The following is a 15,439-nucleotide window of genomic DNA, read 5'->3' on the forward strand; positions in this document are numbered from 1 at the left end:
TACAGACAGTAGCGATTTCACTCTCTTTTATGGTTCAGGGAGTTTCAGACTTTGATCTTCTGATTCATTTTGGTGTTTTTCTTCTGGGAGTTGGGAAAAAGATACAAAAAACTTTGTTCTCTTTAAAAAATGCCTTTAAAGCAATGTGCTATAATGGGGTATAGTACACAAGTCATTAAACAGCGTAAACTTAGTGGCGTTTGCAGGTAATGGGTGATACATTGAGTACAGAGCTGCTGGGGAGTAATCCATTCAATAAAGAGGTACTTTTCTAAAGTCTCTCTTCCTTCCCCTGAGACCGTAAATAGTTGGAAAACGAAAGGCTGTTAGGAAGTTAGGTTTTTGACAGCAGCCTATAATTATTATTAATAAGAACTCTTAGCTCTAATGTGGTCAAAATCGTGCGTGGCGAGAATTCCAACTGCACTGCCTTCAGATTTGCTGTAGTCTACTGCATGAAAGAACCAAATGAAAGAACGTTTTCTGAAGCGCTTTTCGCAAATTAGGTCTATCGTTACCATTTGCCCCCCCGCCCCCCGCTCTTTCCCCCTCTTTGGAGAAACCAGATTGCATTGATTGTCCTCGCTTTATAACCTCTGTGTAGCATTTAGTAGCCTTTCAGTTTTGAGGAGAGCTAAAGGAGTTTTTGGCCAGTGGTTGCAGCAGGAGACTGAGAGTCAGGACTCCTGGGTTCTATTCCTGGCATGGCACTGACACCTGGTGACCCTGGGCAAGTCACTCTCTTTGTCCAATTGTAAAATGGCAGTAATCATTCCTACCCGCCTCCCAGGGATGTTGTAAGGATTAAGTAATTAATTCTCGTGAAATACTGGGCGTGAAAAGTGCTACAGAAATGCAAATTAGTATGACTATGTAATTGTAATATATATTTTCTTTACTGATGAAACATGGAGTAAGCAGCAGTTCTGTTGAGGACGCAGGTATGAAAAAGTTGGCAAGAAGAACTTAAGAGATGGCTAAAATGTTATGGCAACGTGCAAGAGAAAATTAGTTTGATTCCTTTGATTTTTCCCTAATTATTTTTTTTTTAAAGAAATCGCAGAGACTGTGGAGCCTGATATTTACAAACATGCTTTCACATCATCTAGAAGTCTTGCCAAGACTAACTGCTTTCCTTGTACTTGCACCCAAGGTTATTAAGACAGCTTAAAACCTTGCCCAGCTTCCCACAAGAAGGGATCAAGAATTAATTGAATTAAACGTGTACACATTTGCAGCATTCTTCAGGATAAATTCCTCTTCTTTCATTTCTTTCGCATACATTTTGCAAGTACCATTTTAACATCCTTCATCTGTGATGGAAGGATGCCAGAAAGCAAGCCAAGGGAAGTATGTCTTAAGGCTGAAGATGTGGTCCTGAATTTTGAAAGACAAAGAGTGAAAGAGCCAATTTGGATTGCACAAAAACTGTCCCAAATCATGGACCATATTTTAGATCCAAATATGAACTGAGATCTTTTGTGGGTCTGATTTCCCCGGCCCCCCAACCCCTGGTTTCTGATGCAGAGTAGAACTGGAAATACTGCAGACCAAAAGAACATGACTCCTCTTAGTCTGATACCAGCTGGAAACAAAAGTGCAAAATCTTTCTGTTCTGTGGGATATCCAGTTCCATTTTTACAGATCGACAGTGTTCAGCGTTTGGAGAGGTGCATATCCTAATGGAACCCAGATTCCCAAATGTGGCTCACTTCTCCAGACTAGTATAATTTGATCCAGGATCGCCGAGGTACATGGAGAGGGTAAAGGTGTATCCTTTTGAAGATGCTGAGAGTGCGGTTGACAGTGGAATCAGCCTGCAAGTGATGCTAAAATGTTCTGACTGCCATCACTCTCACACGTACGCAAGTATCTTTCCCCAGTTTGCCTATTCTTTCTGTCTAATCCCTCTATCTAGGCTCATCCCTGTAGTCGTACTCTCATATAGTGTACATTCTCAGGGACCGTCTTCTTTGTTTGTCTAGAGAGTGCCTAGCTCAGTCGGGCCTGGGGCACTACCATAATGCAAATAAATAATAACCGAGTGCCCAGCTCCTCTGGCCTAGAGAGTAGGACACATGGGTGGTGGTGTTGGCCAGACCAGATACCACCTCCGCCACACTTTAGAGCCAATTGGATGCTTTGAATGTCTGGAATTTCCTGAGGGTTACAAACCCATCTTCCTGAATCATTAAGCAGATTGTCTCCCTTTCCCTTCAGTTTGTAAGAATCGGTTTGTTACGCTTTTAATAACCACGCTCTGCTCTGACACGGTCTCCGTTGAGAAGGTATAATTTACCCTACCCCTTCAGAATTCCTTCGATATAATTATGAAAGGTAAGCAAGTCAGAAGGGGTAGGGTACATTATTCTTTAAGAAATCAGTAATAAAGGACGTATAAGATGGTGGTTGGTGGAAGAACCTCTAAGAAGATCTGACAGTTTGGGTTGAATAGTGACCCAGAGTTTGGATGCTAGTTCTCAGACCTCTTTGAACCTGTATAACCTCTAAGTCTCATGGGAAACAGGCTTTCTCTCAAGATTTCTGCTACTTCTTCCTTCTGTTCTGTTCACTTTCTTGTGGTATTTTTGCACCTCTACTTCTGTAACACTAGCAACATGTCTGATGCGACTTCCACCTAGTGGCTGGGTCACTAGAAAATAACAGCCTACTACTAGCCACCAGCTAAGCTTTAATGGTAGAAGTCTAGCTTGTGATCTGGAAGACCCAAGTGCAAACCATGCTAATGACTCGTTACACTTCCAGCCCTGGCCAGAGTCCAGAATTGCAGAAGGAGCAGAGAAAATGGGAGGAAAAGTTAAGCGAACTACGGATTGGTGAGAATATTTTAGCCAAACTCTCTTGGCCATCCCTTGCATCAGACCAGTGTCTAAGATGTATCCATCTTGCTGGTATTTTAGCAATGGACTGTTACAAGTTACAATCAGAACATCTTTAATTGGTTTCACAGCAATTAGGAACTGAGCTAATTTTACCCTTGTATATATCAAAGCTATCTTTGAAACACTGAGTCCCTGACTTGATGGGGGATTAAAACGTCACTTCTAAGTGCTCACAAAGTCAGAGAGCAGCTGCATTTTCCAGCCAGATTTACTGCAGACAAATATTTTTAGTCCAGCCTGCCAGAGAGAATCCGATTGAACCCCTGGTATAATTGCTCTTTGTGTTTCTAAGCAGCACCGTGTTGATGTGCCTCAGAGCAGGAGGGGAGGAATTGGCACAACCTATCAGCATGGGCAACTCGGGAGGTTTGTTTACTGGAAGTGCCTGGTGATAATGAGAATATTGACATGGAGAGAGTGTGCTGGAAGATGCTTCTGTGTCAGAAATGTTGGAGGCAACACTAGGTCACTGCTAAGACTACTTGAGGCAAAACTGGGCTAGGGGGTCTTGAAGGTGTCTTATGTTTCTGCCCACTGGTCCTGTGATTTCCTGTCCAGACAAAACATCCTTTGTCTGTGAGGCGAAGGAAGAACTCTCTGCTACTGGGAGAAGTCCCTCCCTAATCTGACATCTCAGGCGTGGCATGGCATGTGCATTTTGCCAACATCTCTAACCTAGAGCCTGCTGTTTACAATGGGAAACAGCAGCCAGCGGCATTAACCCCTTGATTGGCGTGACACTGTGAAACCAAACAAAGGATATGGTGAGCTGCCTGGGACGTGTCCTGCGATCTGTTTATCCATTGCAAACCAGAATCCCACTCCTTAGGAGTTGTCTAGCGTGGCGTTTCTCAATGACTGGCCTGTGGACTGGCGCCGGTCCCTGAGATCTCCCTGACACAGTCTAGGGAGGCAGCAAGCCAGTCCCTGGTATGAAAAAGGTTAAGAAACACTGGTCTAGAGCAGCACCTTCTAAACTACTGCATGCTTCGGTAGATCGTTACAGACGCTGAAAATCAACTACATGATGCATAGCTGCTGGGAATTATTTAAAGCAGTTATAATCAGAAAAAGATGACAATATAAAAATTGTCATGTGTTTCATTCTTTCTCTCTCATGGCCCAATCCAGCTGCATGAAAGTCAATAGAAAGATTAGTGCGTGCTTCACCATGAGTCATGCTGGACTTCACCCCTTCCCCAGGGCTCACAGCATGGAATGAAATCTCGGCACAGGGTTAATTTGCCTACTGAAGCACTGAAGTCCTACTCTTATCAGCCTAAGTAAGGCACTTGCCTCTCACTCGGCAGCCTTCCCAGGAATCTTGCTGTTTGACTTGCGTCCAAGCAGGAAAGTTTCCCCAGAGTCTCTCTTCAAGTAGCAGGCAGGTTCATTGGACTCAAGCAAACTCACTTCGCTGGACTTCAAGCCCGCCTGATTGTTGTGGGTTGGAGAATTCAGCTCAGTCTTGAAGGCAGTTAGGTTCATGCTCTACTAAGGAAAGACTCTGGGAGGAAAGAGGAGAAGAATGAAAATCCAGTGGGGAAAAATAGTGGTGGCAAAATGGACATTATGTGAAATTGACCCCTATGCAGAGCAGCCAACCAGATGTAGGCACCCCGGAAGCCATTCTGTACCATATGTGGAGTGCTTAGGTAGGATTTAAGTGGTGTGTGGGCTTTGCCAGTAATGGAAGCACTTGAACTCACTAGTTGCTTTTGAAAATGTAGGCTGTTGTCACTCCAAATGGAACTGCCCTGCTGGCTGGGGAAAGCGTGTGCTTGATGTTGACGAGCTTTGAATTAATTTTGTGAACTCAGAGGATAAATCGAGAGGTTCACAAACCCTCCAGCTCCGTGAGGTTCCCGTCTCCAATAGTCACTCCACAGCTCATGCAGCTCATACAGGAGTTGGATACTCCTGTCGAGTGGGGATTCTCATGACAACAGGCCCCTTCATGAGATTTCCAGGGTTTGTCCTCTCTCTTGTGGTATTCCAGCATTTTGAACGTGGCCAGAACCTTGTAGATCAGAGCCAGGTAGACATGGAAAAACAGGTCCAGGGTCCCTCTTGCTCAGATATGTGAAGCAGGGACTTGTGTCCACCCATTTGCTCTTGTAGCTGCTATGTTGTGCTGGTTAAAGATATAGCATTGTCTTTGTCTCTCTTAACTATTTTTAGAGTAACAAATAGAGAGGAAGGATGTTCTTGTGGTTACCCACCAGACTGGGATTTGTGAGATCCAGGTTCTGTCCTTCGCTCTGCCACAGACTGCTTGTGTGACCTTGGACAAGTTGCTTTATTTCTTTGGGTCTCCGTTCCTCATCTGTAAAATGGGGGTGATACAACTTCCCTACGTCACCGATCAGTTCTGAAGAAAAATGCACGAATGGATGTGACACTCAGCGATTACAGTGCCTTCGAAAATCATAGAAACAAAAATAAATAAATCGCTCCATGGCGATGGAACTTTCTCCATCCCATGGACTGAGGAGCCATCGGAACAAGCATAACTATTTGAAAGAGTTATTCCCTTAGCTATGAGGCCCCCATTAAGTTCCTAGTCACATGGGATTCCAGTTGCATGGAGGAATAGCAGCATGCTGACAAGGATCTTTCTTTCTCCCTCCAGGGCTCTCAAAATGTAGCATCACATGATTCTCCAGCGTTCTCTGTGCTGGAGCCTTTCAGAGCAGAGATTAAAATCATTGCTTGGCCTACAGCTGTCTTTATTGTGTGCATTTTTCTTCATTGGATAATGGGGTCAGGACCACCACAAAGTACTAGGCAATGCTGGGTATCTGTGACCTTGGGTGGTTAAATCAGAAGGATTTGTGTTTGCCAAGTCAGGGGCTGAATTCCCTCTTGCTCCCGGAGAGGAGGAAGGTAGTAAATTATTCTCATTAATCCATGTTGTAATTTAGCCTGTAACTTCCTTGTCACAGTTAATCTACTGCCCTGTGCATGCTGCTAGGCAGAGACCAAGATCTAACACACTGGGGTGAGTGGCAGTTCAAGGAGGGAGGAGGGTGCATCGTGAGCCAGTTGCTGGGGCCTACATTTCTTGCCCCCTCCTGGATCTTCGGGCATCGGCCGTTTGTGGCAGAGTAGAGAGTTGCAAATGGCCTCACTTTTATGCAGCTGAATTGTGCTTTGAATTCTCCCCAGGCTGAGTAGTTCCACAGAGCAAAGTACTTCGTCCCGGCTCATACGGAAGCATAAACGCAGGAGGAGAAAACAAAGGATGCGCCAGATTGACAGGGTAAGGTTGGGGTGGGTCATGCAGCATCCAGCGGGGAGGGTCATGTTTCTGATGAGTGCAGTGTGTGCTAGAAAGAGGTTATGGGACTGGTCAACAGCCTACTGAAGCTAGTGGAAAGATTCCTATCCACTCCTATGGGCTTTGGAACAGGTTCTCAACCTAGGAATCTTGAAGTATTATCACAGCGTGTTGTTTTTCTTCAGACCTCTGCCTTTGATGCTGAGTGACCCTGCTTCTTGCCCCATCTTCTCACTGCCACGTGCTCCCAGGAGACAGCCTCAGTGAGGACACTGTCTTCAGTAAGGGGAAGGGCCAATGGCAAGGTTACTACAGTATCGGGTATTTGGCCTGCATCATCCTCTCCTATTCACCTGAACGGGAGCAGAGGATGCTCAGCTTGTAGGAAAAACTCATCCACTTGCAAGGATTGTGTCTCGCTCCATTCTGGGACAGAGCTGCAACAGCCGCACCAGAGTGACTCTGAGGATGTATTATAATTTCATCAGGCACTTGTTTGCCTCTCATAAAAAAAAATACATCCCCGGGGGCTTGAAAGAAACAGAATATGTTAAGCTCTTATTGCTAGAACTGGGCTAACAGAAGAGCTATTCTCAAACATGTTTGCTGAACCTTGATAGTGTTTTGATTCAGCCGTGTGTGTCCCGTTTTCTGTTTGCCTTTCTGCAAACTTTTGTGGGGTCATGTTTTATTTGCACGGATGGTTGGGAAGGAGCTTTGATCCATGGGAATACCAAGACTCGCATGCAAATGGGCATCTTTGCAACAGGAGTACTTTCTTTAGGTCTTCTGGTCCGAAACTGTACCACATGACTTAGCATGCACCGTTCAAATAGAGAATCCCTGATATTGAGCATTGCTATGAGCCCCTTTCAAACAACCATTGGGTGAAATACATTTGTTGAAGAATTATGAATAAGGAATCAATTTCAAGATATCATGATGGGTTCCTAGGTGGTTCCCATACAGAAGAAAGGTCCAAATCTGATCCGTTGGTTGCTCCCAATGAATTGCTCACAGTTAGTTATTTTCATTGCTAGATTTTGAACCATTTGAAAGCTGGGATTCTGATGAAGCCTCCATTTTATTTTTCCAGTCATCCTCATTCAGCAGTATCACAGATTCAACCATGTCCCTGAATATCATCACTGTCACGCTCAATATGGGTAAGATGACATTGTAGCATCGTTGTTGATTTTTATTCTTAATTCTATTTGTCGAGTGCTGTAAATGTTCATCGTTTGCTATTAAGGTCAAGACTTAGCATGATACAGTAGCTGAGCTACTTAAATTAGGGCCTGATCCCAAGTTCTTTAGAGATCAATGAAAAGATTCCCGTTGACTTCAAGGGGCATAAATTTTGACAGCTATCCAGACTGCCAAATGAAGCATGTGGGTCTCAATCCAGTTCAGAGTGGATGTGTGTCCATATAACATAACCCACACCATAACTGTCTCAGATTTTCGATCTTCATGGCAGATACAGCGGGATAGGCCATGACTGTGGTCATTGGAGATGGAATTCTCCTCTTACTCCTAGAAGTGGGGTAAGGAGGAAGGTAGCTTGGTGATTGAGGCTTATGTTGCTGCCACCCATGTTGTCCCCATTGTTTGGATAAATAGACACTGTCAGTCCAACTCCTCTCACCAGCCCTGAATTCCTGCTGCCCAGGGATGTATGGAGAAACAAACACGACCTGATGCTGTTAAGTGTTTTATTTCTAGGCGCAGACAGGTCTTTTCAGTACAGTTCCTCTTGCTTATTTTCTTTAAAATGTGCAAATTTTCAACAAGTCGCATGAAAAAATAATCCAAGATCAACAACCTCTCCCTGCTTGGATGAATATGCCAGGTACATACAACCAGCTCAGTTTAGCCTCTTGGTCTGAATGTCTACAATGCTTCTGTTGATAATGTGGTGGTGGTGAGAAATCTGGAAGACACCTGTCTCTCTTAAGGCCATAGAGTAATACTCTGCCAGCTTTCAGCGGCCTTTCATCACCTCGCTTGCTTTTTCTCCCCCCTCTGCCTATCTAGAAAAGTATAATTTCCTGGGGATCAGCATCGTAGGACAGAGCAACGACCGAGGAGATGGTGGCATTTACATTGGCTCTATCATGAAAGGAGGAGCCGTGGCTGCAGACGGCCGAATTGAGCCAGGAGACATGCTTCTACAGGTTGGTCCATGCCCCCAAAATTATGCCACTTGCTGAAATATTACTGGCTTCAGCTCGGCCTTTCCACCAGCTTCCCTCGTTCCAGAACCCGTGAGTGAAATTCACCCTTGTGCAAAGAAGTTTTAGCTTGCACAAGGTCTACCTACTACATAAGTCTCCAAATCGTTGCCGTTTAACTTGAGCTCCCCCTGCTGGCTGGCTGACCAACTCTACAGCAATGAAAAATCTCTTCAGTCTCTCCACCAAATGAAAACAAAGTTAAGACAAATTAAAGTTGGGGCCTCGCTCATAGTACTTGACAATGCCCTATTCATTGCTGTTGGCATGGGACAGGCTAACACTAGCCTAAGTAAAACGTCCTTTTCCCTTCAGTGACAACCTCTGACCATCATTGTCTTTTGTGACATGTTCCAGGTGAATGAGGTCAACTTTGAGAACATGAGCAATGATGACGCAGTGCGGGTTTTACGGGAAATAGTCTCCAAGCCTGGGTGAGTGTGTCACCAGATCCCTGTCTTCCCCCGTCTCCCGAAATATTGGTAGTGGGCAAAGCTCAAGAAGTTCAGCAGTTCAATCTGGATAAGCACCGAGAGTATGGATGCTTATCCTGACTATCTGAACCACTTGGAACAGGTCAGCCTCTGGCTGCTAGTATACCAGCTAAAACCAACACAGACTGGTAGCTGTCTTGCTGATTCATTCCCTATGGGGATCCTAGGGCAAAAGACTCCTCAAAATGTGATGGTTCTATCTGGCCATCCCTGGGGAGGAACAAATTAGTTCACCGTGATAGAGTATCATTCTCCCGGTTCTACAGGGAAAGATAACTGCGTCATCCGTATTTATTTTCTCTATTTTCAGACCTATCAGCCTAACGGTGGCCAAGTGCTGGGACCCCACACCTAGGAGTTATTTCACTATCCCTAGGGGTAAGTGAGCAGCCAGTATAACAGTGCTAAGTTGCAAGGTTTTCAAAATCCAAGGCACAAAGACCTCAAGGGTCAAGGCACCCTGTCATCTTAGAAAGTCCCCCCCCCCCCACAACCCTTTGCAAACAGATCAGAATATCTAGTTCTAAGTTGGGGGTGGGGGGGGGGCGCAGGGGTTCTTTCTTTCTTGACTTCAGTTAGCTTTGGGTCTGGGCTCTGGGTCAGGTTTCACAGTATAATATGAGAAGACTCCTGCTACAATCACAGGAAACTGATCATCTTGGATGTACCCCTCCAAATCTAACCCAACTGTCCCTGCTTAGTGCCCTGGATGAAGGCAAAAGTCCCTGATAGGACACCCAAGGAGACAGTTCCTTCTGGTCCTCCACACGAGTGATCATCTTAGCCCTGTGCACATGAATGACAATGACCCAAGATACTGACAGTGTCCAAATAATTGTCTCCTACCCCCACTCACCCTCCGTTGAATCCTGCTGAGGTGGATTCTGCCAGAAATCTGATTTGTTTCTTTCTTTTTTGTTTGCTGTTCCAGCTGAACCAGTGAGGCCAATTGACCCTGCAGCATGGATCTCTCATACCACAGCCATGACGGGAGCGTACCCCCGTTACGGTATGAGCCCCTCCATGAGCACCATCACATCTACCAGCTCCTCACTAACAAGCTCAATTCACGATTCGGAAAGTAAGTCGCACTGCGGCCAGCACAGGGCAGGTCTCTTCTGCTCAGGGCCGGCAGTGTAGAGCTGCACAAAAAGCAAAGCAAGACTCAAACACGACAACCGCAAGAAAACATTTAAATTTTTAATTTTAACGTGTGGGGAGCATAAAACTTTCCGAAGGTTCACACAGTGATACCACAGTGTACGAGGAGCAAGGTTTTGCACTTAGATTTTGCACCATAAGTTAGAAGAGCTTTCCCCACGTCTTCCAATCAAATGGAAGGGCAGAGCTCCATCCTAATTTATCAATCCCTTACAGAGCCAGAAGCAGTTTCCCCCAGGTGGATAACCTTGCAGATCAGGAACTGGGGCATTATGTTTGGAAACTTTTTATTTGCTTTCAAAACAGTCTTCACAGTGTTTTTAATATGGTTTAATTGGGTTGCCATTTCTTTTTTGGAACTTTATTCAATTTAAAAAACCAAACAAACGAAAATCAAAACCTGGTGACTTTTGTCCTGCAAGAGGAAATGAAGGGTCAGATTCTCTCCTCCACTGGTCTGGTCTGGTGTGACAATTCCTGAGTTCTCCTGTCTGCCAAGTGGGAAAGTTATTATGGTTTCTTATCTTGGAAATGTTAGAACTGAAGAAATAAGTCTTTCTTTGTTCTCTAGTGTGAGTGCAGGGCACAATGCAGCATTTGATTTAAAACACATGGCACTGAGGCAAGACAAATACGTACAGAAGGTGGCTGTTCAGCTCCTCACCACTGAGGCCCCAATTTAGGACTTAAGCACCATGCTTATGTATTTTCCTGCATGAATGAATGAAGAATAAAAAGACCGGAAACTAAACACATTCGGCGGGACCGGTTCATGACTTCTTCCAAAATGTTGCCATCTAGCATCCCACTTTGAGCTGCTGCTGCTAACTGGTCCTGTTGATGCTCACAGGGCAAGCAATGCACTGACCAACTTAGCTAAACGCACTGGACACACTTGCCTATTGCCCTGCGAACAGCAAAATTAAACAGCGCTTTTGCCACAATCAGGATCAAATTCTTGTCTCGTTCTTACTCATAAAGGGGCAAAGCCTCGGTGAGTGTCCCGAAGCTTTTCTTCCCCCCACCGATTCCTCTGAGGCAGGCTGGACAGCTGCTGTACTTTGTTGGCTGGCATATTTTTTCAAAGGAAGAAGCAATAGGGAGGAGCAATGCAAACTGGATGCTTTTGGTGGCTATTCATAATAGCATGTCCCTATGTAGAAAATTTGGGCCAAGATTTTCAGTGGTGACTAGCTATTTTGGGGTCTCCGTTTGAAATACCCTCAGCTTAACATCCAAAAACTGAAATACCTCAAATGACTAGTGACTTCGGAAAGGGTTGGCTTATCTGAGTAGGTTAAAAGAGCGGATGAGAATCGATGGATCTAGCTGTATTGCTCACACACACCTCCTTTAATCTTTGTTTTGCACTGAAAATATTCTCGGCTGCACAGGGTAATAAGAAAAAGAGATTGACTCTGTTAACTAACCGTGACACTGCCAATTATAGTTCAGGTGTTATTTCCACTCCAAGACTTTTTTTTGCAATGAAATAATCTAAACTAGACGCTCTAAGGAACTTTACACCTTAAAAAGTGTTTATTTCTTTCCTACGGGTATTCTGTATGGAAAAACCCTTAATACAGAATGAGAACCTTCTGTAGAATTTTTAACCCAATCTGTAGCAAGGATATAATTCCCCACAGATTCTGTAGGTTGCCTTAAAATTTCTGTAGGGAGGAATCTCATTCTCTGTTAAGGCTCCAATTCAGCCATCACTGAAGCCAGCTTCCATAACTCACGATCTTAATGTTAGGCAAGCGCTTAAGTACATTGCTGAATTGGGGCCTAAAATCTATAGGTTGCTTAACGTAATTTCTGTAACCCCTTAGAGAAACCCTATTGGTTTCATTGCTAATACGTTATATTGGATTTTTCCATAGGGGCAAAACAACAACAATCATCATCATCATCATTATAACTAATAAAGTAGACCTTCATTGCTCATTTAAAGGCCTTTGGGTTAATGAACAATGACAGAATCTTTCCTGGACAAATGTTTGGCTGAAGTATTAAATTCCTGGAGTTGTCTGGGCGTTGGTGGTGCCTTTATATTTAAAAGTACCAGCAGTTCCTGCCAGACCATGTAGGTGCTTGCTCGCTCTCTGATTTCATAAGCGGACAGCAGCTAGAATTACAGCCTCACCTTGAAACTCTGAAAGGGGAGTTACCTCTTTTCTAGGTCTTGTCTCTGCATCTCCCTAGACAGTAGGCGGCACCAACAAAAGGGGGCAAAATATTATCAGCAGTCAAAGGCAAGTGAACCACTTACCCCACCACGGCTTTATCTAGAGATGCATTTTTTTTCAGTCTTATACATACTAAAGATTACTGGAGTCTAATATGTCTGCTGATTGCTGTCAAACAATGAGAGTCTGTTACTCTGTTTACATTCCTCTTGAACCATTAATGTATCGGGTGCCTTGCTACACAGTACAGTGATTTGGAAATGAGGAACGCGGACACCCTCTTCATCATGCTTCTGAAATGCAGGTTGCTTGGGAGTGAAACCAGTTTTCTGCAGATAGCTTTTCATTTCTTGTGGCGTAGAGTGTCCCCTTTTCCTAACATGAGCAGGAGAAAGAACTGAAATCAGAACAAAATGGCTCCGTTTCCACATCTGTAAAGTTGTTATCCTGACGCACATCAGAGGTGTGTCGAGGGCTTCGTTCATTCACATTTCCGATGCTTTTTGCGTAGCTGCTGGAACGGGGGGGCTGCCACACCCGCTGGCTTGAAGTGGTTTCCATCATATACAGGGTTTACAGTTTGGTTCAATGGCTCTGAGCACCCCTCATTATACAAATTGTTCCAGCACGCCCGGCTCTTTGGGATTCTCAGATGGCAGGCGCGATAGAAGGGTAACATTTTATTACAAACCAGGCCAACAGGACTAGCAGTGAGGTTGGTAGCAAACTGCACTGCCATTCATTTGATTTTCCCCTTCGGTCTCCTCCACGTGGAGCCAGTCTGATGCACAGTAGGGGGGCACACCCAGCTCTCAGGAGTGGGTCAGGAGGAAGAGAGGATCTCACCCATTAACCTCTCAGCCAAGTGCGGCAGAAGCCAAGAGAGAGCCCGCCTCTAAACCCAGAATGGAATAAACAAAGAGCTTAAATACAAACAGGGCTGTCCAGCCTTGCACTTCCCCGTCCCAGATCCTCCTAGATTCTCTCAGGGTTACGTTGCTGATACAGCAAACATAAACATCAGTTTTACTGTTTTGGCTGTAAACGTGGAAGCAGCCAGTTAATGGAGGTGCATTAGCTGAGTGCAAGTCTGTGTCGGGGTTCCTTCTTTTGAGTACTGCAGTATGTCTCCTGATTTACTCTGTTTATATAACGGAGCTGGGATAACATAAACCGGTTGAAAGACTCCTCTTTTCTTCCAGCCCAACCCCTTTACCTGCTTGCCTGTTCCTAACATGAGACGTATTAGTGCAGCCAGTGTTACATCAACACTTGTGACTAAAGCACCTGAGATTTGGAGGGCCTCAGGTGAAACCCACAACACAGCAGGGCTTGGGTTTCTTATTTAGGTTTGGTTTCGTCATCTCTTCAGGCTTGTTCTCAAACACAAGACTCCTCAGGGACCTGACTTCTCAATTGCTGTTAAATCAGACTTTTTCATACCAGATAGAGCCAGTTTTCTTTATTAATTATTACTGAAAAAAGTACCTTGTTCTAGAATAATTTTCAGCTCATTCCAGAGCAACAGTCTCTTGCAACAGCCTCTGATTGTCTTTGTTGGGCCAGCTGCCTTCAGCCAGTACCAGCGCCAATGCTGGTTTATCTATCAAAGGCAGAGCACCTTTTCCCCACTCCATTTTCAGAAGGGGAGTTTGCTTACTGCCCGTCCGGGTCTTCTAAGATCACCCTAGATACCTTTATGTGTAAAAGGACTCCGGTTTTCCACGGAGCTAGCCCCTGAGCATTTCAAAGTCCCTCTTGGCACCTATTGTGTTTCGGAGTCTGATCCAAACCCCACTGAAATCAATGGGAGTTTTTTTCCATTGGCTTGAATGGGGTTTGGATCAAGCCCTCAGACCGTTACTGTGAAATACTGTCTTGCTTTTTGAAAAGGGGTATCCTGCCCAGAGCTACTTGTTCCTTCTGCGTGGGCCTTTCTCTTCAGCAAATATTGTACATGCATGTGCACTAGAATGAAGGTGCAAAATAAAGATGGCATGAGGTGTGGTACAACTGCATTGTCCTGATGTATATACCCTTCTTATCCATAATCTCTAAAAGTGGAGAGGTGAAATTGATAGGTAAAGGTGCCACTCAGAACCAATCTAAAGCAATGAGCTAATGCAGTGATACTCAGACTAGGGCTCAGAAAGCTGCAAGTGGCTCTTTAATGTGTCTCCTGCGGCTCTTTGCAGCACATGATATTAAAACACCGTGTGATTTAATTATTAACCAGTCTAAGTTATTAACCAATCAGGATACTTTTACTGTGTTATTAACCAATTGTAGAACACTTGGTCAGTCATTTTGCTGTGAGAATAATTATATATAATTCTCACAGCAAAATGACTATATAATTTACTCTCTCTATATAGAGAGAAAGTAAATGAAACAATAAATTTACACTACTGTGGCTTCTTTGGGGAATGTTGATCACTAATTTGGCTCCTGAACCACTGGGATCTGAGGATCACTGGGCTAATGCATCTAATTCAAAAGATGGTCGGCATTTCTGCCTGTTCTAATGCACGTGTATTCACCACCCCACTCAGTCATGTTGTCAGGTCAAGGGTTACTTGATGAAGGCCAGTCCTGAAGTGGATACATTTTCTTTGATGTAACTGAGAGTTTTCAGATTTGGACAGCAACCAGCAAACTACAGCCTACTGATCCAGCATCCTTCTGCTTCCAGTGGTTTCTTAAAAGCATAATATTGATTTGGAGACAGACCCATGTGGAAATCAAGTTTATTGCTCCCCACATATTTAAATCAGATAGTCTTTTTTTTTTTTTTAAAGTTGTTTTTTGTTACTAACCGAACTAACTTAAAGCAAAAGCAAAATCTTAGTGTTCCTCAGATGGCATGAGAGTTTAGAAGCCTCATGTGTATATGGCATGTGATGATCTATTTCAAGTGTGTAGATGTGCATGTATCAAGATCAATGGTTTGAGTTTCTGCTGTTTCGTATTTGTACCTTTTACCAAAAGTGTGAGGGTGGCTGACCCAAAGTGAAATTGGTTCCGTTGCTCTTCTAGAAAGGCGGGGGGCTCATGACTTGCTATGTTTCTGCCGGAGATGGGCCTGAGTTATGTGATGGATACGAATTTTCCTGAGCTGGGAGGACGGGAGGCAGGGTTAACACAATGAGTATGGTGGGGAGCCCATTAAAAATACATG

At 44.3% G+C, this 15,439-nt stretch overlaps 1 protein-coding gene across 2 annotated transcripts in view; it reads left to right on the forward strand.

Moving 5' to 3' along the window:
* DVL1 (dishevelled segment polarity protein 1) overlaps positions 1 to 15,439 on the forward strand; it is a 178,170-nt gene that overhangs the window by 152,939 nt on the left and 9,792 nt on the right. The window contains exons 6-11 of one of the 2 annotated variants that reach the window (XM_026660049.2): positions 6,072 to 6,165; positions 7,280 to 7,349; positions 8,221 to 8,360; positions 8,775 to 8,851; positions 9,222 to 9,289; positions 9,843 to 9,992. In XM_026660049.2, coding sequence (XP_026515834.1) covers positions 6,072 to 6,165; positions 7,280 to 7,349; positions 8,221 to 8,360; positions 8,775 to 8,851; positions 9,222 to 9,289; positions 9,843 to 9,992 — 599 coding nt within the window. The remainder of the gene's footprint in view (positions 1 to 6,071; positions 6,166 to 7,279; positions 7,350 to 8,220; positions 8,361 to 8,774; positions 8,852 to 9,221; positions 9,290 to 9,842; positions 9,993 to 15,439) is intronic. The other variant, XM_026660050.2, reaches the window with a different exon arrangement.

Source organism: Terrapene carolina, unplaced genomic scaffold (genome assembly GCF_002925995.2).
Source record: "Terrapene carolina triunguis isolate 2854851 unplaced genomic scaffold, T_m_triunguis-2.0 Scaffold714, whole genome shotgun sequence".
In the NCBI taxonomy this organism is placed as follows: Eukaryota; Metazoa; Chordata; order Testudines; family Emydidae; genus Terrapene; species Terrapene triunguis.